Raw genomic sequence first — 21,239 nt, 5'->3', positions numbered from 1 at the left:
ATTGATAAAGAAGATTGGTAAGAATTAAAATAAGTGTAAAGTTTTAAAGCTTATATATTCTAACTTATCTTGGAGGTAGCTTTGGTGATTTTAGGTAATGTACTATATTTAGTTTATCTTTTACATGAAAGCATTGAGGAGTATAACTTCAAGTGTATCCCAAAGCATAAAGACCTGAGAAGGAGATAGAATTTTTTTTTTTTCTGTGACTGAAGATCTGAGATAAATAAGAACATTTTCCCTTGGTTTCTTTTTCTTTAAATACTCAAATGTGGATGATATAGGATTTATTTGTATACTATGGAACAATGATGGAAACAATTTTCTATAGAACTTGAAAAACAGGTAATAATTTACTATGGATTTAAATGTAATAAAGAATGAATAGCAAGGTATTAATATATGAATTTGAATTTGTATACTTAACAAATTTTAATGTCATTTTTTAATTCTTTTCATGCTAGAATTTGAATACATCTGGCAAGACAACTTCAAGTACAGATGGACCTAAATTCCCTGGAGATAAAAGTTCAACAACACAAAATAATAACCAGCAGAAAAAAGGGATCCAGGTGTTACCTGATGGTGGGACTCTAGAAATATGTCAGAGATATAGAATGCTTTATTTTTTTTAATTTTCCTCGAAAATAAAAGCAACTATGTTTTTCCTTCCTAGGTCGGGTTACTAACATTCCTCAAGGGATGGTGACGGACCAATTTGGAATGATTGGCCTGTTAACGTTTATCAGGGCAGCAGAGACAGACCCAGGAATGGTACATCTTGCATTAGGAAGTGACTTAACAACATTAGGCCTCAATCTGAATTCTCCTGAGTAAGTTTTTTTCCGTATTTCCATGTCTGTATATAATACCTCCCTTCTGACTTCCAGTTTTGTTTTGTTTTGTTTTGTTTTGGAGACAGAGTCACACTCTATCACCAGGCTGGAGTGCAGTGGTGCAATTCCGGCTCACTGCAACTTGGGTTTTCTGGTTTCAAGCAATTCTCCTGCCTCAAGCGTCCAGAGTAGCTGGGACTATAGGCACGCACCACCACACCCGGCTAATTTTTTTTTAATTTTTAGTAGAGACGGGGTTTCACCATGTTGGCCAGGATGGTCTCAATGTCTTGACTTCATGATCCGCCTGCCTTGGCCTCCCGAAGTGCTGGGATTACGGGTGTGAGCCACCATGCCCGGCCCAGACTTCCAGTTTGTAATATCGTATCATCAAGTTATCTCACCTACTGCTACTCATTGTAATCTGCTGATTCTCTGGGTCATTCCCTCTCGTATTAGCTCTTAGGTCACTGTCACTCTGCAGTATTCCTTTTCTAATTTGGCAGTTTATGTGTGTGTGTGTGTGTGTGTGTGTGTGTGTGTGTGTGTGTGTCCTAAAATCTCAGCTCTTTGAATTTCTTTCCTCCAGAAATTTTTGTCTTGTAGTATACTTCAGCAACTCCTTTAGTTATCCTTTTGGCCTAGTCATTATTAGTAACTGTAATCTCTCAATTTTAAAATCTGTCCTCTTGTGCTTTCTAACTTCCACTTTCTATTTTCTATTTCTCTTCTTCTAGTACTGTGACTTTTATAATCATTTGACTCCATTGGGACCTTCAATCTGTGAATTCTTCTGTGTTTTAACTGTTCTTCCATATCCCTCTCTCTCTTCCCCTGTGATCAACTCCCTTCTTACCCAAGAAATTCTGTGGTCAGTCATAGTTATTCATTTACATATCCCATAGCTACTTTGGCATTTTCTCATGTTGTTATACTTGGATGGCAAAATCTACAATACTGGTTGTTAATGCCTATTTCATTCCTGGTGTGTGTATCCCATTGTGTAGTTACGGAGTCCTGCTAGAGAAAAACACATGACGTTACTGCCTGGTCTTTCTTTATATTCATGCCCAGGAACGTGAAAAGTAGGCTCTTAATTATACCAGGGGTTATTACACCTTGCATCCTTAGTCCATTTACTCTTTTGCTCTCTTATGCAACTATTGTATACTTCTGCACCTCCTAATACTTTTTCTCCTTGTTCTTACTATCAAATGATGACCTTGCTTTTCACTTTTACTGTACTAAGAAAGATGGAAGCAATCAGAAGAGCACATTTAGCACAGTCCAACCACCAAATCTAACTACCTACAGCCATCTGCATCTACGTTATTCTTGTTTTCCACCCTATTACCGTAATTGACCCATGTGTTCTACTTAAAACATCTGTTGAAAACTCAGGAACATGACTCTAACAGATTTTCACACTGTCGGGTCATTTTCATCAACATAGAAATAACACTGTTTCTTCTCCCATCTTAAAAGAAAATCTTCCTTTGATCCAACCTCCTCTGTAAGTTACTTTCCTGTTTCTTGATTTCTCTTTGAAGCAAAACTTTTCAAAGAGTCATCTCCATTTCCCCAATTGTGGTCTTCTTCCATTCTCTGGTAAGCCCATTTCAGTCAGGATTTTGTCCCTGCCACTTCATTAAAGCAACTTTTATCAAGGTTACCAAATAGCTTCCATGCTATTAAATTCAGTGGTCACTTGGAGGATCTCTTGCTCCTTGATACACATTCTTGTACTTGAATTTGAGAGCACCATTCTTACCTGATCCTCACTTGTACTTGAATTTGAGAGCACCATTCTTACCTGATCCTCACTGGTTGGTCTTTTTCAGTTTCCTTTGCTGGTACCTTTTCCTTTTCTTCTTGCCGTCTTTGTGTTATTCCTCTTCTCTACATTTACATCCTTGATGATCTTTTCTAGTCTTATATTTTTAAATACCATATATATTGAGGAATCCCAAACATAGATTTCCATTCCATACTTCTGAGTTTGAGATTTCTACATTCAATTGCCAATTAAATATTTCTTTTTTTTTTTTTTTTTTTGAGACGGAGTTTCGCTCTTGTTACCCAGGCTGGAGTGCAATGGCGCGATCTCGGCTCACCGCAACCTCCGCCTCCTGGGTTCAGGCAATTCTCCTGCCTCAGCCTCCTGAGTAGCTGGGATTACAGGCACGCGCCACCATGCCCAGCTAATTTTTTGTATTAGTAGAGACGGGGTTTCACCATGTTGACCAGGATGGTCTCGATCTCTTGACCTCGTGATCCACCCGCCTCGGCCTCCCAAAGTGCTGGGATTACAGGCTTGAGCCACCGCGCCCGGCCTCAATTAAATATTTCTTGAATGATCATGTCCCAACCTGTTCTGTCTACAGCCTTTCCAATCTGTCAGTGGTAACTCTGTAGTTCCAGAAGCTTGACATTATTCTTAACTCCTCTTTCTTTTATACCTCATAATAGTCTTTTCCCAAAATATATAAGAATCTGATCAAAGCTGACTACTTTTTTTTTTTGAGACGGAGTCTTGCTCTGTCGCCAGGCTGGAGTGCAGTGGCGCAATGTCGGCTCATTGCAACCTCCGCCTCCTGGGTTCAAGCTCTTCTTCTGCCTCGGCCTCCCTAGTAGCTGGCACCACAGGTGCGTGCCACCATGCCCGGCTAATTTTTGTATTTTTAGTAGAGACGGTTTCACCATGGCCAGGATGGTCCCGATCTCTTGACTTCATGATCTGCCGGCCTTGGCCTCCCAAAGTGCTGGGATTACAGGCGTGAGCCACTGCGCCAAGCTAGCTCACTACTTTTAACTGCTACCACACTTGTTTGAATCATTCTCTCTTACCTGAATACTCCATTAGCCAGTCACTGGATGTCCCTGATTATTCTTATACCCCTTCCCATACAGTCTCTTCATATAGCAGCCAAGACAATCCTTTTTTGATAACTTACTCCTCTGCTCAATACCCAGTAAGAGTTTGTGGTTTCATTATGATTAAAATCCCCAAATCTTTTTTTTTTGTTTTTTTGAGACAAATTCTCACTCTTGTTGCCTAGGGTGTAGTGCAATGGTGCAATCTTGGATCACTATAACCTCTGCCTCCCAAGTCCAAGCAATTCTCCTGCCTCAGCCTCCTGGGTAGCTGGGATTACAGGCGTACGCCACCACGCACGGCTAATTTTTGTATTTTTGTTAGAGATGGGGTTTCACCATGTTGGCCAGGCTGGTCTCAAACTCCTCACCTCAAGTGATCTGCCTGCCTTGGCCTCCCAAAGTGCTGGAATTACAGATGCGAGCCACTGCACCTGGCCAGAAACCCCAAATTTTTACAGGCCTACAAGGTCTTACATGATTATTGTCTGTCCCCCAACCCCACCTCAACAGCTTTTCCTTTTGTTCACTGTATTCCAGCTTCACTGGCCACCTTGTTGTACCTCAGACATGTTAGCCACGTCCCTTCCTTAGTTGCTCTAGCAGTTCCCTCTGACTAGAAGAGTCTTCTGCCAGATAATTAATATGACTCTCTCCCTCATATCCTTTAAATCTTCAGATCCGGCTTAATGAAACCTACCTGCCCACCCTATTTAATAATTATACATCCAGTCTCCCCTCCCAGTTCTGCTCTAACATAGGCCATTGTTTACTTATTTATTCTGTTCATTGTTTTTGTCTGCCTCCCTCCAGTCCATCATCCTCAACCAGAAAGTTTCATGTTGTCAGTGATCTGTGTTCACTAATGTATATGAAGCACCTAGAACTGTGCCAGGCTTGTAATAGACACTCAGTAAATATTTGATGAATTTAAACTTTTGCCAATACTCCTTGTTTTTCTTGCTGCATAAATAAATGGGAAAGTAATTTAATTTGGGGGCATGGTATTGAAGAATTTAAAGCATCTTGAGTTGAAGTCAAGTAAAAGTAGAAAATATTTAATCATATGTTTTGTATATTGTGATATGTTGTGTTATTTATACTCTATTGCAAGAATACTGAGGGAAAGAGTCCTATCATTTCTCTTTCTCTCTTTCTCCCCCTCCCCCTCCCCTTCCCCCTCCCTCCCTCCTTCCCTCCTCTTCCCTCCCTTCCTCCCTGTCTCCCCACCACCACCCTCTCCTCTCCCCTCTCTCCTCTTTCTCCCTTTCTCCATTTGCTTCTGTCTAAGTCAGTAAACCCAAGTAAGGGAATTAGAAGTAAAGATGCTCATTTTACATTTGGACTCTTTGTTTTTCCTGATTTTCCTGAATTAAAATTAGAAATCTGTTTTTATTTTTGCTTTGGATTTCAAAATGTTTTCTTTTCCCCTTTATTCAGAAATCTCTACCCCAAATTTGCATCACCCTGGGCATCTTCACCTTGTCGACCTCAAGACATAGGTAGGAGAGTCTATTTGTGTTTAGACCTTTTGAAAACATATTTACAACTGAGAATCAGTTAATAAGGCTTTTTTCATTTTATTATCTAGACTTCCATGTTCCATCTGAGTACTTAACGAACATTCACATTAGGGATAAGGTGAGTGTAGTTTATTATTCTACTCAGCCAGCATGAATTTATCTATTTTTCACGTTTTTCAGTTCAAACAGCATTCTGTTTTTGAAATAATTAGTAATGGCCTCAGGAATATGCTTTCATATGTCCATGTTAACTTGTTAAATGACAAGTGTTAGGACTGGTTAAAAAAAAAAATGAAAATTCTTATATTTAACAACAGGTTACAACCATAACGGCAGTTGATGGGAATAAGCTAGCTTGGAACATTTGATAAATTTCCTTATGATAATCTTATTTTATGACCTTACCAGTAAAAAGATTTTCTTTACAAGTATTACAGATACAGTGATTTTAATGAGATGATCTGTATCTTTAAAAACTGTTTATGACCTTTGATTTTTCTCTGTAGTTTTTCATTTCCATTTTTTAAATTACTTAAAATTCTAATTCTAAAGTAATTGTTAACAACAGATTACAGCTTAATCTCTTTTTTCAATCTAAGAAAAAAATGGTGGCACTTTTTGCTTTAGAAGAACTGAGAGTTTGTTTCTATTACAAAAAAATGCACAATGATATCTAAATTTTAGCCTTGGAAGACAACATAATTTAGTGAAATATATTTTAGTTATATATTTGTATATAAATATATATGTATGTGTATATGTATGACAGCATTCTGAGTGTGCCTTACAGTTCTGTGGTCAAGTGGATGTTGATGTTGTGGACAGGCAAGTAAAGGGATACCTTTCTCAATGTCTTTTAATACTTGAGTAGATGGGAGGCAAGAAGTAAGGAGAGGTCTCCTATTTTCTATTTGTGGATTGTGTGATTTGCTCCCACCTCCACTATAGAGCTCTTTTACTCCAATTACCTAAGTGTTCCAGACCTTTTCTTATGCCAATTTGAGAAATACTAATTTAGGAGAATCTGTCACATTGGGGCTGCTGCCTGAATAGGGATAACATTAATGGAAAGAAAAATTACATTCAGAGAATGTATAATAACCAAATAAATATTTAGATATAGGATCAAATAACAAGATAAAAATGTTGTTTTGGGACACTTTTAAGGTTTATTTTGATGTTAAAATTTCAGACTATTGAGCCTCACCTATGCTTTAGTTTGGTAGGCAGTTATGTTTCTACCTTGTGCAGAGAAATGTAAAGTAGTCATGTTTCAGGCATCTATTTAAACAAACTAAAAAGCCATCTCTGTGATTTTTGTATTCACCATCTGTGATTTGCTGAAAACATACAACTAACTGACTTGTCAATCACTGTCACAGATATAGATTCAGTTAACATTTTTAATAATATTTGACACTCTACAAGGTGTTTTCATGTTCTTTCACTCATTTCATTTATTTTCTTAATAACCCTCATAGGTGTCATTGTCCACATTTGACAAGTATAGCTAATAAATGTTAAATTCTAGGACATGGTCATATTAATGAGTAATAAAACCAGGACTTGAATACAAGTCCTAGATCTCTGAGCACAATGTTATTGTTAGTATTGTTGCCCCATTGGGTATTAAATCCTTGTAGTGATACAGTTAACATTTGATCTTGCTTGGAAGTTTTTAATTAGCTTTTTTTCCAATCAGCATATCAAATAGATGCACCAGAAATAATTGTTTAAATGACTTGAGTCATTTAAATGAGGAAATTCTCTTTTAGAATCATAACTGCCTATCTGTATAATCATGTAATAATTGTTATCTTCTGCAAAGTGGGGAGTTTCTGTTTATCTCTCCATTTATACTTTAGTAGTAGCAACTATATGTTAGGATTTGCAGATTTGTTTTATATTTCAGAATAAGTTATTTTTCTTTTTCAGCTGGCTGCAATAAAACTTGGCCGATATGGTGAAGACCTTCTCTTCTATCTCTATTACATGAATGGAGGAGACGTATTACAACTTTTAGCTGCAGTGGAGCTGTATGTTCAAGATATTTTAATCACTTTTGTATTATAGTAGATCTTGACTATGAAAACATCTTTCTTTAAGTGATGATGACTATCTTTAAGTGGAACTATTTCTCCATCAAGAAATTTATTTTTACATTTATGAAAGTGAACTTAATTTAGATTAAAACTATATCTTACCATAGCTTCATAATCTATATACATAAAAAGAATTTCAAACTTAATGCTGAAGCTGAGTACAGTGGCTCACACTTGTAATCCCAGCACTTTGGGAGGCTGAGGTGGACAGATCACTTGAGCCCAGAAGTTAGGGACAGCCTGGGCAGTATAGCAATACTACATCTCTACAAAAAATAAGGAAAAATATTAGCTAGGTGTGGTGGCACACACTTACATAGTCCTAGCTACTTGGGAAGCTACAACAGGATTGCTTGAGCCCAGGAGTTTGAGATTACAGTGAGCTATGATTATGCCATTGCACTCTAGCCTGGCTGACAGTGCAAGACCCTTTCTCTAAAAATAATTAATGAATGAATGCCAGATTTATAACAAGACAGAATTGACTTAACTCATGGATTTGGTGAATCTAATTTTTGTAAATATGTGAATTATATGATCTAATTCAAGACTATATATATTAATAGATACTGAATTTCATCATTTTATAAACATTACTTATAGGTAAGGCACTGTGCATATTTGTTGTATGTTTTGAAGTGCTGATTAAATAAGGTCCACATTTTCATTATCAGCAGCCTATTGGCCAATTTAAACAAATATTAATGTAAAGAAACTGGCTCATTGATACTTTTTCCCTGAGCAGATCTGTATTTACCTGATGCTCTAAAAATAAGTTTTCTATCATTACTCAGATGTACAATTGGTAACATATTTTGTTGTCAATAGACAATACTCTTTAACATGTTTACTATAGAGTATATTATTAGTAATTACGACCTTATGATTGGGAGACCTTTTCTCAGATAGCATTCCTAATAGCATTTGTATAAATGGCTTTGGATCAAAGTATAAAAGTCACTATGTTGATAATGAATTGTTTTGCTTCACAACTGAGAGGAGTTTTCCCTTCATTTTTGTGAGAATAGAGATTATTACCTGTTCCTTTTAATTGTTTATTAGTAAAGAAATTCATTCAGTCACTCATTCATCTATCACTGGCAGTTCTGTTATTATATCTTACTTATGTCTTAAAAACTACCTCGTTATGTTGGTAGGAAAGCATTTCTTTACATGGAGGTTTATTTTGTGGGACATGACCTCTTCTGGATGTTACTTCCTCAGTTTACAAGTAGTGCAAATTCTCATTGATTCATGTGTGAATTGTAATGGATTTCCTCTTAGCTTTTGAGAATTTAGAATCAATGAAATTTGAATAAAAAATACAGTAATATATTCAGTATAATTTTTTAAAATAGTCTATTTTCATGATACTTACAAAATTATGTGGAATTTACATAGTTAGACTTTGTACTTAGTTCCTTATCAAATAATGCAAATAGTTGGAGATACCTCAATTTCTTTTGAATGTTAAGAAGAACAAGAAAGGACCTTAGTGAAGTTTTTGTGATACATTGTGTCTTTATTTGGCCTGCCTGTGTTTTTATTACATTGCTTATAAAACTTTTAAAATCCTTGTTTGTGTAAAAAGTTTCTTTAGTTAATAAAGATGTATATATAATTAGTGTGCCTTCTGGACAAGTTAAGAATTAATTTTTCTATATTTCAATAGGGTTGTATTTTAATAAGTTATAAATGAGTAGGAAGCATTCATATTCGTATATTTTATGTGTAATTTTTTTTTTTCCTGAGGAAAGCTTTATAAAATGTAGGACTTGTTTGATGTAAGCCACAGGAAAAAGTTAATTATCTTTTCTTTTAAAAATTGAAGTTTTAACCGTGATTGGAGATACCACAAAGAAGAACGAGTATGGATTACCAGGGCACCCGGCATGGAGCCAACAATGAAAACCAATACCTATGAGAGGGGAACATATTACTTCTTTGACTGTCTTAACTGGAGGAAAGTAGCTAAGGTATATTTTTTTCCATGTGCAAATGTATAAATCTAGACTTGAAAAAATAAATGTCCTCTTTTATCTGTTTATACATACCATTGCATCCAGTTCTATTTGCCAATTCTTTCGTTCCATCTTCTTGGTGTCCCAAAACAGTTCATTTCACTGATAGTTACATTATTGGATTTGTTAAGAAATTATGTAATTTTACACAAGCCTTGGTAACGTTTGAAATATTTTTTGTGTCTACTGCATTGTAAAATAAAGATATTTTCTTGCAACCCCAGTCATATATTTTTATATTTTTGTAACTAAGCAAGGATGAGATTTTCCTAAAAGCAGTGTATAAACAGGCTTTTTACACTTAAGCTAATTGCAGGAAATACATCTCAATGCTTATTTGCAAGTCATTTTAAGAAAGAAAATTACAAAACCATGACTATTTCTATGACTATTTGCTAAATATTGGGGAGAAATAGGCTATGGAAAAATGTTATTTTATTTTGGTTTTGCAACTTTTCCTTACTTAAAAGCCTTTTAACTGTCCCATGTGCAAAAATTTCATCAGTGTCAATGTGAACTTCACGTTTTTAGTACCTTGTGTTTATTTAGTCTGCCTAGTAGAGAATATAACCCACATTACCCGATTTCACAACTTTGTGATTTTTCTGAAACATTTTCCATCAGTGATCCTTAGGATTAAAAATTAAAGAGTTAAATTTCTTTTAAATAAATTTAAACAGAAGAAAAATGTTTCTGACAATTAGTTATTTGGACAGCTTTTTAGCTGTTGATTTGTTTTTTTCCTTGTTTATAGTTTTGAATCTGCTTTACTAAAATAATAATTTTAAAAAAGGTAAAACATTTTGAGAAGACAAGGTAAAATACTTACCAGATATTTATCACAAAAAATTACACATCCCAAGATTTCATGTAAAACTCAAAAAAGGAAATAAAAACAGATGACCCCTAACAGACAACACCAAAATAAGATCCACATAAGAAATTAAATCTTATTTTTTTTAGTTGTTTCTCAATGATAAATGTCATTACTTCTCAGACCAGGTCCACATACAGTATTTTGTATTTGAGTTATTTTAACAGTTCCAATTTATGTGAATATCATGTTTTCAAAAGGCATATTTATGAGTTAACCTTTAGTTAAATAATCACATTAATTAAAAAGAGTACCTGAGACATTGTATATGTTACCTGCTCTTTAAGATATATAGTATAGTCTATAGTAAAAAGCTATAGCCTTTGTATCATGGATTTGAATTTAATTCCTGTTGCTGTTATTTATGCTTTGACCTTCTACAATTTTCTTTTTCATGCCTGTTTCTTCTTTTATAAAATCAAGATGAGATTTTCCTCTAACTTTTTATGAAGATTAAATTAGATTTCTCACACACACACACACACACACACACACACACACACACTGTGGTACTTGGCACTTGTTGGGTATTTGATATATGGTGGTAGTTGTAGTAGTTTACTGCTATTGTTTTTATTGTCATCATTATAGCTTACTACTATTTTTGCAAGGATAAAAAAATTAGAGCTGATTGTTTATTAGGTTAGGTCACTGGTTCTCAAACTATAGCTTGCATTAGAATTACTTCAAAAACATGTTAAAACACAGATTTCTGGACCATACCTCTGTTTATGATTTAGTGAGTCTGTGGGTGGGGCCTGAGAAATTGCATTTCTAACAAGCTCCTAAGTGACACCAGTGATGACAGTGGTCCTGGTCCATAATTAAAGAACCTGTGATGCTACAGGATACCAAAAAAAAAAATCTTTGGAGGAAGAAAAAATTTTATTAGGAAATAACTGAAGTTTTCTCCATTCAATTTGAATACTTTTGCTCAATATTATTGTAAATTATTCCAAACTTACATATGTAAAGAGGGGTGGATATTTGCAATAAATAGCTACATAATTTTAGTTAAATTTTTGTTAGATTTATGTGTGAGGAAATCAACTTAGGTGAGAAAATCAGCTTTCCAGGATTAAGTTCTCCTCATAAAGTTCAATATTCAGAAACAATGTAAACACTAATGTAGGATCCCTTTAATTTCCAGCAAAAGCAATTCCTCAGTCAAGTAAGTAAATGCCATTTTAAAGAAAATTGTGTCTTTCTAAATATGGATTTACATATTTAACATATATATAAACCATAATTTAGCTCAGTTTTAGCTATCTCATTTACAATTAAGCTTTTGTCTTTATCTTTAAACTTTTTAACTGTGACATGAAAAATTTGAGAGATAACATCATTAAGTTACTCCCTCAGATCCCTTTCAAGATAACAGTTTGTTGGTCCTTGCACTGACTGACACGCTTTAAAATTATTTTCATAGTAATGAAAATAGGCAGAATTGATGGTATTAATAAGATATTAATAAGCAGCCCACTCCTGGTTATATTAAAATATAAATTCATGCACTTAAAACTTTGAAGTTGCATTATATTCACAGAATAAATTATTCAAAAAAATTTCTAAAGGATGTGTTTGTTAAGTGCTTTCCCAGAATATTGATTAGGAATTAAGAAATCTGGGACCTGTTCATAAGTATGTTTATTAACAGCCTTCATTAAATTATAGAAAATCTAGTAATATGTCATGTCCCAAGTTAACTTGAGTCCCCATTTGTAAAGTGGGTGTGCCTTACTGTTCACAGTTAAAGAATATATATTAAAGAACATATTTTAAATAACCTCAACTCATTGTAAGAAGCCTACAGTTTAATATTTTAAATAATAGCTGATTGTTATGGTGTTGTTGAAAGGTACTGAACTGGTCTACATCATAATCCTGGAGTCCTTTCATAATATTATGTGTCCATTCATAATATTTTGTATGAGCATTTTTCCCAGAAACCACTTACTATTTTCAGATAATTGTAATATTAAATATGGGATCAGATAATCTAAACCAGAAGTATTTCTTACCTCCTAAAAATTTTGTGACCCTGAGTTCTAGAATCCAATCCATTATTTATTTATAGAATTTCCTATAAATCAATAATATATACGTTAAAGACTGTGGCTTATGCCCATAATCCCAGCACTTTGAGAGGATGAGGCAGGAGTTCAAGGCCACTTGAACCACTTTAGACCAAGAGTTCACTCACTTGAGACCAGGAGTTCAAGGCCAGCCTGGGCAACATAGCAAGACTGTCTCTACCAAAGAAAAAAAAGAGAGAGAGAGAGAAACATAGCCAGGTGTGGTGGTGTGCTCCTGTAGTCCTAGCTACTTGGGAGGCTGAAGTGGGAGGATTGTTTGAGACCAGGAGTTCAGGTTGCAGTGATCTGTGATTGCATCACTATACTACAGCCTAGGTGACAAAACCAGATCCTATCGCTAGTTTTTTTAAATTTAACATTATATTTTGCTTATTCTTTCCTTTTAGATACTCATACCTTCTTAGCAAGCCATGTTGTCCTGTGTCTTTTTGCTAGAATTACTCATATTCAACTAATTTTAAATTTCCAGTGATTCAGATAGTATTTACAATCTTCATGCATAAAATTTTTAAAGTAATTTCTTCCACAGTGAATTTTTAGGTGATAGAGGCTGCCTTATTATCAGTAGCTTTCTCAAAGACTTAGAATTTAAGAATTTTTTTGGCCTAATTTGACCTCATGGATCTATTAGGATTTCTAACCGTTAAGATTTTTTATGTCACAATCTGATGTAAATGTGATTTTTCATTAATTTCTCTGTTACATATTAGTAAGCTTTTATACTTTAGTAACATGTACTTCAAAGATTATTTCTAATAACTGTATTTAAGATAGTTTGCTACTTCCTAAAATTTAAGTTAGTATGGATTTACTATACAGATTGAGCATTCTAATTTAAAAATCTAAAACCTGAATACTTTAAAATCTGTAACTCGTGAACACCAATGTGGTGTCACAAGTAGAAAATTCTGTACCTGACACCTTTGCTTTCTGATGGTTCAGTGTACAGTGTACACAAACCTCATTATTTATGCACAAATAAAATTACATTAGGCTATGTGGATAAGGTATATATAAAACGTAAGTGAATTTCATGTTTAGACTTGGGTCCCATCCCCATCTCATTTTATATATGTAAATATTCCAAAATTTGAAACACTTTCATTCCCAGGGACCTCATATAAGAGATACTCAACATGTAGTTAAGAGAAAGCTGACATTTCTTGATAATTTGAGAAAACATATCTATTGTGTATGTTTCTGTACATAACTAGATCTGTGATTACATCAGTTTTTTTGTGATACTATTTGATTATATAAAAACATTGCATTCAGTTTTGCTTGAATTGAACAAGTAACCTTTGGAGAATACATAGCCTAATTTTATTAATAGAAGAACTAAGGTATTAAAACGTTGCCTAAAAATTATTTGGAACTCTTTCTAGCCTTTGCAGTCATTATGTTGTAATTTAGAAATCATTTTTTTCCGCTACAAGCAAATACATAAATACACCCTCTCTAATATATTATTTGATATTAGAAAAATTAAGTGTTCTGTTCCTGAAACAAAGAGAGCTTATGTTTATTAATTTATCATATGTTAATTACATACCCGCTAGGGGCTTAGCTCTATTCCAAGTTGTAGCTAGTAGTATACAGAGAAGAGACTTGCTTCTACAGAATGTACAAGGATATGCATGTATGTAGTATGTGTGTATATATAACATAAACATGTAAGTGGTGTTACCAGTAATCAAATTAAAGCAACCTTTATATATTTTTAAAAGAATAAAAATATGTGGAAAACAAGATTGAAAAACATGGAAGGCAAAATTTGATCTATATAATTTCCAAATCTCTGATAGAGTGAAGATTTTTAAAATTTTATCGAAGTTATTTATGCTTCTTAGGTTTAAACTGATATTTTTCTAGGGGAAAAAATGTACACTGATAAAGTTAATCTAGTTTGAATTCCTAGTAATACAATGTAGTTCACCAATGTGAAAAATTTTAGTTAACTTATTCAGTGGAACTTCTCATTTTGTCAAAATTACAAATAGACTTTTTTCCCTGTGACTACACATTTTGAAAATAAAAATACCCATTTTAATTTCAGAGGAATGATAAGAATATATTTTCTTCTTCACAAATTCAGATACTCAACTTGAACCAAGCAATAAAATTACTTTAATTCCTAGCTAGGGCTGGGGAGAGGGAGAATAGTGGCTACACAGTGCATTAGGGCAGGATGTTGTGGTTATGGTGGTGATTCTGCTGTTTGCTAATTTTTACTGATAAGTAAATAACCTCTGTGCCTTAGTTACTGTACCAGTCACATGAAGTCAACCTTTTCAGGTGAAAGTCGCCATGGTGTACCTTCTTTGTAAACTTGTCAGGGGACTGATTTGTTTTTTTTTCCTTTTTCTTTATACCAAGAGAGAAGGGGACTGAATTTTTTCAGCATTTCTGGATTGCCATGTAATGAAGTAAATGAATCTGTTTTGGATCTTGGACTAAAAATATTAAAAACGATGTGTTACACTACAAAAGACACAGGTTTTTTTGTCATATGGGTCTGGATCCTAATCCTAGGTGTTGCACTCACTATATGACTTGGCCAGGTTACTTGTAAGCCACATTTTTTTCAGGTACAAAATGAAAATAATGATATCTGCTTTATAAAATTATTACAAAGATTAGAATAAAATTAGCTGTATCTCTAATTTGTCACATATTAGGCTTTCAATAAACTCTGCCTGATAGGTCTGTAATATCTTTAAATTTGTTTAAATTTAATATCTTTAAATTTTAAATACTTGGTATTCCATCTTAAAATTTCACCATTATAGCCTATAGGTTTTCATTTTAATTTAATAATGGAATATCCATCATGGAATCAGTTTGAAACCAGACAGATAAGGTAAAATATATTAACCACATTTGCTAATGTCACTTGTTGGCTCAATCTTTAATATATAATGCCTATTAAGCTTCATAATTCTTTAAGTTGGATTGTGCAATAATTTGTGCTAATTCAGATTATAGAATTGATAAGAGGCTTTTAGAGCCTCTTGCTTTTTGGGCTTCCTGCAGAGGTATTTTTTGTTGTTTGCATTTTTTTCTAATATACATCGTTATATTCTGCATTTCTATTGTTGATCTTAGGTGGGAAGTATCATGAAGAAATTATTTCACCATTCTTAAATTTTAAGACTCATGAAGTTAATATAGCATTTTGAAAGTTTGATTAAAATGAGCTGCTATCTAGTTCTAGTCTTCAAATGTTGCTACAGTAGAACTATTGTGTAGTTTTAGGTGGCAGTCAATTTACCTTTGAGTCAGAGTTTTCAGTTTGTGAAATGGCAAGTCTGTTGATGCCTGAGTTTTAAGTTCATTGCTTTCCCCAGATTTTAATAAGGTTAGAATAACTTTATGTGTTTGCTTTTTTTTAATGTAAATATAATAAACCACAAATTGGAAAATTATTTCTAAACTTTTTTCATAGACAAAATAAATTTTTAGGTTTTTATACTTAATTGAAGGGTTTATTTTAAATATCCTGTAATTTCCAGTGATTTAGAGATACAGTAATTGCCCTCTCTTTTTTTAAGTTAAAAACAATACACAACATTTCAGTGTCAAATGTTCATTAGTCTCTTCAGTTACACACAGAAAATCTGTACTTTTGTACTCATCAGTTAGAAACTACAGCACATTATTTTTTTTCAAGCTGTAGTTTATGTAGAGGAAAAAGTTGGCATATTTGTGTTGATGTTGATTCATATATATTGGGTATTTTATTTGTATATTAAAATATATTTTGACAGTAATTTGAGATGAAAAGGGAAAGATATCATCTAAATTCTCAAATTTGTTTTTATAGGAGTTCCATCTGGAATATGACAAATTAGAAGAACGGCCTCACCTGCCATCCACCTTCAACTACAACCCTGCTCAGCAAGCCTTCTAAAAAAAAAAAAGACTTCCCTTTTCTTGGGGTATGGCTGTCTCAGCACAATACTCAACATAACTGCAGAACTGATGTGGCTCAGGCACCCTGGTTTTAATTCCTTGAGGATCTGGCAATTGGCTTAAGCAAAGGGTCACCATTTGAGGTCCTGCCTTACTAATTATGTGCTGCCCAACAACTAAATTTGTAATTTGTTTTTCTCTAGTTTGAGCAGGGTCTGAATTTTTTTCATTTATTTCCTTTTTTGCCAGCAGACAGACTTGAGTCTGTAAAGACAAGCAAATACACTGACAGAAGTTTACCATATAGTTTCTAAAATGTAAAAAGAAAAACCTACAAAAGACTCAACACAATTAGACCACAAAATTTGCATTGTTCATTGTAGCACTATTGGTAATAAAATAACAAATGTTTGTGCATTTTTATGTGAAGATCCTTCTCGTATTTCATTTGGAAAGATGAGCAAGGTCTGCTTCCTTCATTTTACTTCCCCTTCTGTTTTTGAAAGGCAGTTTCGCCAAGCTTAATGCAAGAATATCTGACTGTTTAGAAGAAAGATATTGCCACAATCTCTGGATGGTTTTCCAGGGTTGTGTTATTACTGAGCTTCATCTTTCCAGAATGAGCAAAACACTGTCCAGTCTTTGTTACAATTTTGTAATAAATGTGTACATTTTTTTTAAATTTTTGGACATCACATGAATAAAGGTATGTATGTACGAATGTGTATATATTATATATATGACATCTATTTTGGAAAATGTTTGCCCTGCTGTACCTCATTTTTAGGAGGTGTGCATGGATGCAATATATGAAAATGGGACATTCTGGAACTGCTGGTCAGGGGACTTTGTCGCCTTGTGCACTAAAAGGGCCAGATTTTCAGCAGCCAAGGACATCCATACCCAAGTGAATGTGATGGGACTTAAAGAAGTGAACTGAGACAATTCACTCTGGCTGTTTGAACAGCAGCGTTTCATAGGAAGAGAAAAAAAGATCAATCTTGTATTTTCTGACCACATAAAGGCTTCTTCTCTTTGTAATAAAGTAGAAAAGCTCTCCTCACTGCAGTGTTGGCTTTAATTTGAAATTGTGAAGTTACTTCTTTAACATGAAAAATACAGAAAACTACTGAAGTTTTACAAATATCAAACTGAATGGTGTGACTCAAATGTCTTTTCTAGCTTCCAACAAGTAATATAATGGAAATATAGTGAATCATTTCACTCACAGGTTAAAAACATAGACAGTATTAATCAGAGAAAATATTTTTTAAATGGATTGTGGCAGCATTAGAAATAAAACATCCTGAATACTCTTCGAACCCAACCGTAGTACTTCTGTGAAAAATTTAGGAAAAATTTCTTGATAGACCTTTGAGATTTATCTTTAAGAAGTAATGTGCAAATTAAGGTAAGCCGTAAGATGGGAATGGGTAGACTTCTTTAGCTTGCTAGCCTAGATATCTCATATTTACAAATTGACGGATTCTTTTCCCATCTTAATACAAATCCTGTATTTTAAAAATCTGAAGATTGAAGCTACCACAGCAGAACTAGAGAGTAGAAAAAAAGGCAATGCATTTTTAACCTATTTTTCTATGAAGAGTAAAAGTCTGTTGACATTAACCAGATCATTTGAAAATGAAGCATTTATGACATTGCTGTGCTTGTGTATCAGGAATATAAAGTGGCTTAAAATTTATGTTTTTCTATGCATTTTGAGATATGAGAAACTGACATTTTAAAAAAACCAGCATTTCCTATCTTTCAGAATTAAACCAAAGCATCTCCTCAGTAGGAAAGATAGCACTATGTAATTATTTTATCTATTGTGCAAAAACCCTCAGAGAACACTATACCTTACTTGACATAAACCAGAATCAAATCATAGAAATCATTCTAAAAAAAAGATTACATTTTTTTTCTAGTAATTCACTTTGTAAAATAAAATGTAACTTTTCCTACCTAACCACAAAAAACAAGTGTGAAATGAAAGTGGATCTTTATTCCAATAAATATAAACAACAATATAGATTGAAGTCTCAGATGAAGCATGATCATGGCTGGTACTGATGAACAAACTCAGAAAAATAAGATAACTCATATCAAGTGGTTTGTTATCTTGGCTCTTAATTTTTTTCTCTTTTTTTGTTAACTACCATATACAGAGTTTTAAATGCACACTTTTCCATTTTTGTGAGTTCTTTTTATCCTGAATCATCAAGATGAAGAAACTCTTGCATGTTAATCAGCTTTTTAGAACTTGTTAATATCAGAAATTACCATGCTATGGACTTCAAAATACAAGTCACTCTATTTAAAATATTTAAAACACTACTTTAAACTTTTAAAATATAACACAATTATAATAGTCCTTGATTTTATAACTTGTGGTTATACATGTACAGAGATTGACAACCCTCAATTATATTTCACATTTTCTTTCAAAGCTTTAATTCTGTTAATTTCCCTCTATATAGCTAGTGAAATAGATGTGTACACTATGTTAAATTTTTTTAGATTAAACCATGATTGACTTTCTGGGAATAAAAGCTATTTAATTTCAAAGGGAAATCCTTTATTTGGTTTCATATATAATTCTTTGGGTGGTACTATAATTTATATGCTAAAGCTCTATTTTCAGAGACTTCACTACACAAATAGTTTTCTTTAGATATAATACATTTTAAGAACTGAAAGTTGATCTAAATTCTTAAAGTATATATAAAGCCAGCCACTTAACTAGTCTGTTTCTTTTTGACATTGAAATTGGGACATAGCAGGTGCTTGATAAATACTAGTTGATTGATAAAAGTTGGTATTTCAGTTTGAAAATAAAGTGTATAAAGCATTGGGCTTTGAGATAATTTACTCAATTATGTTTTGCTATAAATTCATTTTCACAAGAATCTTTTTAAGCATTTTTAATAAATTTTAAATATTTCAAATTTTTCCACTCTCCAGCCTCTCTAGTTGATGAGTCATCTTCTATTCACAAGCCATAGATCTTCCACTTTGTTATATCCATTGCTCATAAAATATGTGGCATCTGAGCATGGCTGTAAAGGAGGACTCATTTCATTTAACTTAGATTTAATAGCTCAATTTTGCAAAAAGTTGCTGAAAACCTAAATGTGTGTGTGTGTGTGTGTGTGTGTGTGTGTGTGTGTGTGTAAACAGGACTGTATAGTGTTAACCATGGTTTGTCTATGTAGTTAATAAAGAAGATCTAGAAATACCTACTAACTAGGTTCCACTAAGATAGTTTTTGGAGAATGAGCTAAGCCAGGCATTGAGATGTCTTTACTTTGTAAAAGCTGTATCCTAATGGCAGGTCACAAGGCTGTCTTCTTGCCACTGGCATTACCAGTGACTTAGAGTATACCATGAATACATGACAGATCTGGAAGATGAAGCAAATAAACACATTGAAGGTCAAAATTAGGACCTAAATCTAACCCAGTAGTTTGGTGTGTTGAATCAAATAGGATACATTCAATCAAGAAAATGACTTGGTTTTGCACTTTGGTTGTTAATAAAGGATGGTGGAATATAACATTTGGGTGGTTCATATATTGATCAATAAGAATTGTGATCCTGTTGCCAAAAGTATGAATGTAATCTTTAGTCACATTAAGAAAAGTATAGCATTCAGAAAAAAATAGGAAGCCCACTGTATTGGAAGTAATCATGCATCTGAAATGTCATGTTCTGTTTTAATGCCGTATTATAAAAGCTGCCATGCCTGGGAAAGGCAGACGGGGAGAGAGATGTATCATGCCTTCTAGCTGCCCAGCAAATGCTGTGGTTTTATATACATTGTTGTGTCTTGTCTGAAGAATAGCATCGTGAGGTGGATTTTAGTATTCCCATTTTAGAGTAAATTTTAAATATACAAAACAACAGAAATAAAATTTTGGAAACATGGTATCTGTCTTCAAGTATCAAATTCAAGAGCTGTCAATGAAAAGCAATTAAGCTCATGCTTGTCACTAGAGCAGAATTAGGACAAATAAGATTTCAGTGCAGTCTTAAGTAACTCAAGATTTTCAAAAAAGTTGCTTTGTAAGACATTAGATTTAACTTCATAGAACATAACCTAGGAAAGACTGGCTGGACAGTGTTCTGTACATAAGGTAAGGAGTTGAATGTCTTAATGTTCCTATGGCTCACTGAAGAAGTATTAAAGTGAGATAATTACTGTATTACAGCAAATCTAATTGCCATCAATTGTGGTAAGGTACACCATTTTATGTACCACTAAGAAAAAGTTCACACTATGACAAGCCACCAATTACAAAATGTATCTATTATGTGAGGAAAGAACATGCATCTTAGAATTGAGATGTAGGACTTGGAGAAGAGACAGCTAAGGAATAGCTAAGGGGAGGCATGACGGTTGTCAGCAAATACAGGAAGAATCGGAACAGAGCAAGTCTCAAACCAATAGGGAGTAGTTGAAACATTTTTTCTATATTAAGGCACTACACAGTACTAGCTGCTTCATGAAGTAAAGATTCAGTCAATGTGCAAGCAGAGACTGACAATTAATTGACAGGACTGCCTTTTTAAATAAAAAGTTGAATTTGATTACTTCCAGGCCTCTTTTCAGCTCTTTAAGGTGTTGATTCCCTTTTCTTGATTTGAAGTCAGTCTTGAGACTGTCATCAGAGCTAAAAGATATATACTTAAAGCATTGACCTTTAAGTACATAAGACTGTGCTACTCTGTGAATCATGGATAAAATCACTGCCGTATCTTTGGAAAGAAATTTAAATCAAAAAAATTACAAAAGGCAACTTTATTGAACTTACCTGTAGTGTTGTTTTCTTTTGATGTTAGGAGCAGGAATGTAAAACATTAATAAAGCACAACAAATAGTAATCATATGTATGTATGTATTCACCAGACCTAAGTGTATATTTTAGTTACATATTTGAAAGAGGGAAAAGACAGTTTTTAAGTTTTGATGTAAATGTTTAGCCTGAAATTATACATTGC

At 33.6% G+C, this 21,239-nt stretch overlaps 1 protein-coding gene across 3 annotated transcripts in view; it reads left to right on the top strand.

The window, feature by feature from the left end:
- CNOT2 (CCR4-NOT transcription complex subunit 2) overlaps positions 1-17,301 on the top strand; it is a 105,378-nt gene extending 88,077 nt beyond the window's left edge. For 2 of the 3 annotated variants that reach the window (XM_012441304.2, XM_012441305.3), the window contains exons 10-16: positions 465-585; positions 677-833; positions 5,151-5,212; positions 5,302-5,351; positions 7,169-7,269; positions 9,167-9,311; positions 16,150-17,301. In XM_012441304.2, coding sequence (XP_012296727.1) covers positions 465-585; positions 677-833; positions 5,151-5,212; positions 5,302-5,351; positions 7,169-7,269; positions 9,167-9,311; positions 16,150-16,236 — 723 coding nt within the window. In that variant the 3' untranslated portion in view covers positions 16,237-17,301. The remainder of the gene's footprint in view (positions 1-464; positions 586-676; positions 834-5,150; positions 5,213-5,301; positions 5,352-7,168; positions 7,270-9,166; positions 9,312-16,149) is intronic. The other variant, XM_064376993.1, reaches the window with a different exon arrangement.
- Positions 17,302-21,239: the final 3,938 nt, after the last annotated feature.

Source organism: Aotus nancymaae, unplaced genomic scaffold, assembly GCF_030222135.1.
Source record: "Aotus nancymaae isolate 86718 unplaced genomic scaffold, 86718_ANA_hifiasm-v0.15.2.pri h1tg000016l, whole genome shotgun sequence".
Lineage (NCBI taxonomy): Eukaryota > Metazoa > Chordata > Mammalia > Primates > Aotidae > Aotus > Aotus nancymaae.
Note: the sequence above shows the minus strand (reverse complement) of the source record. Positions and strands in the feature narration are given on the sequence as shown.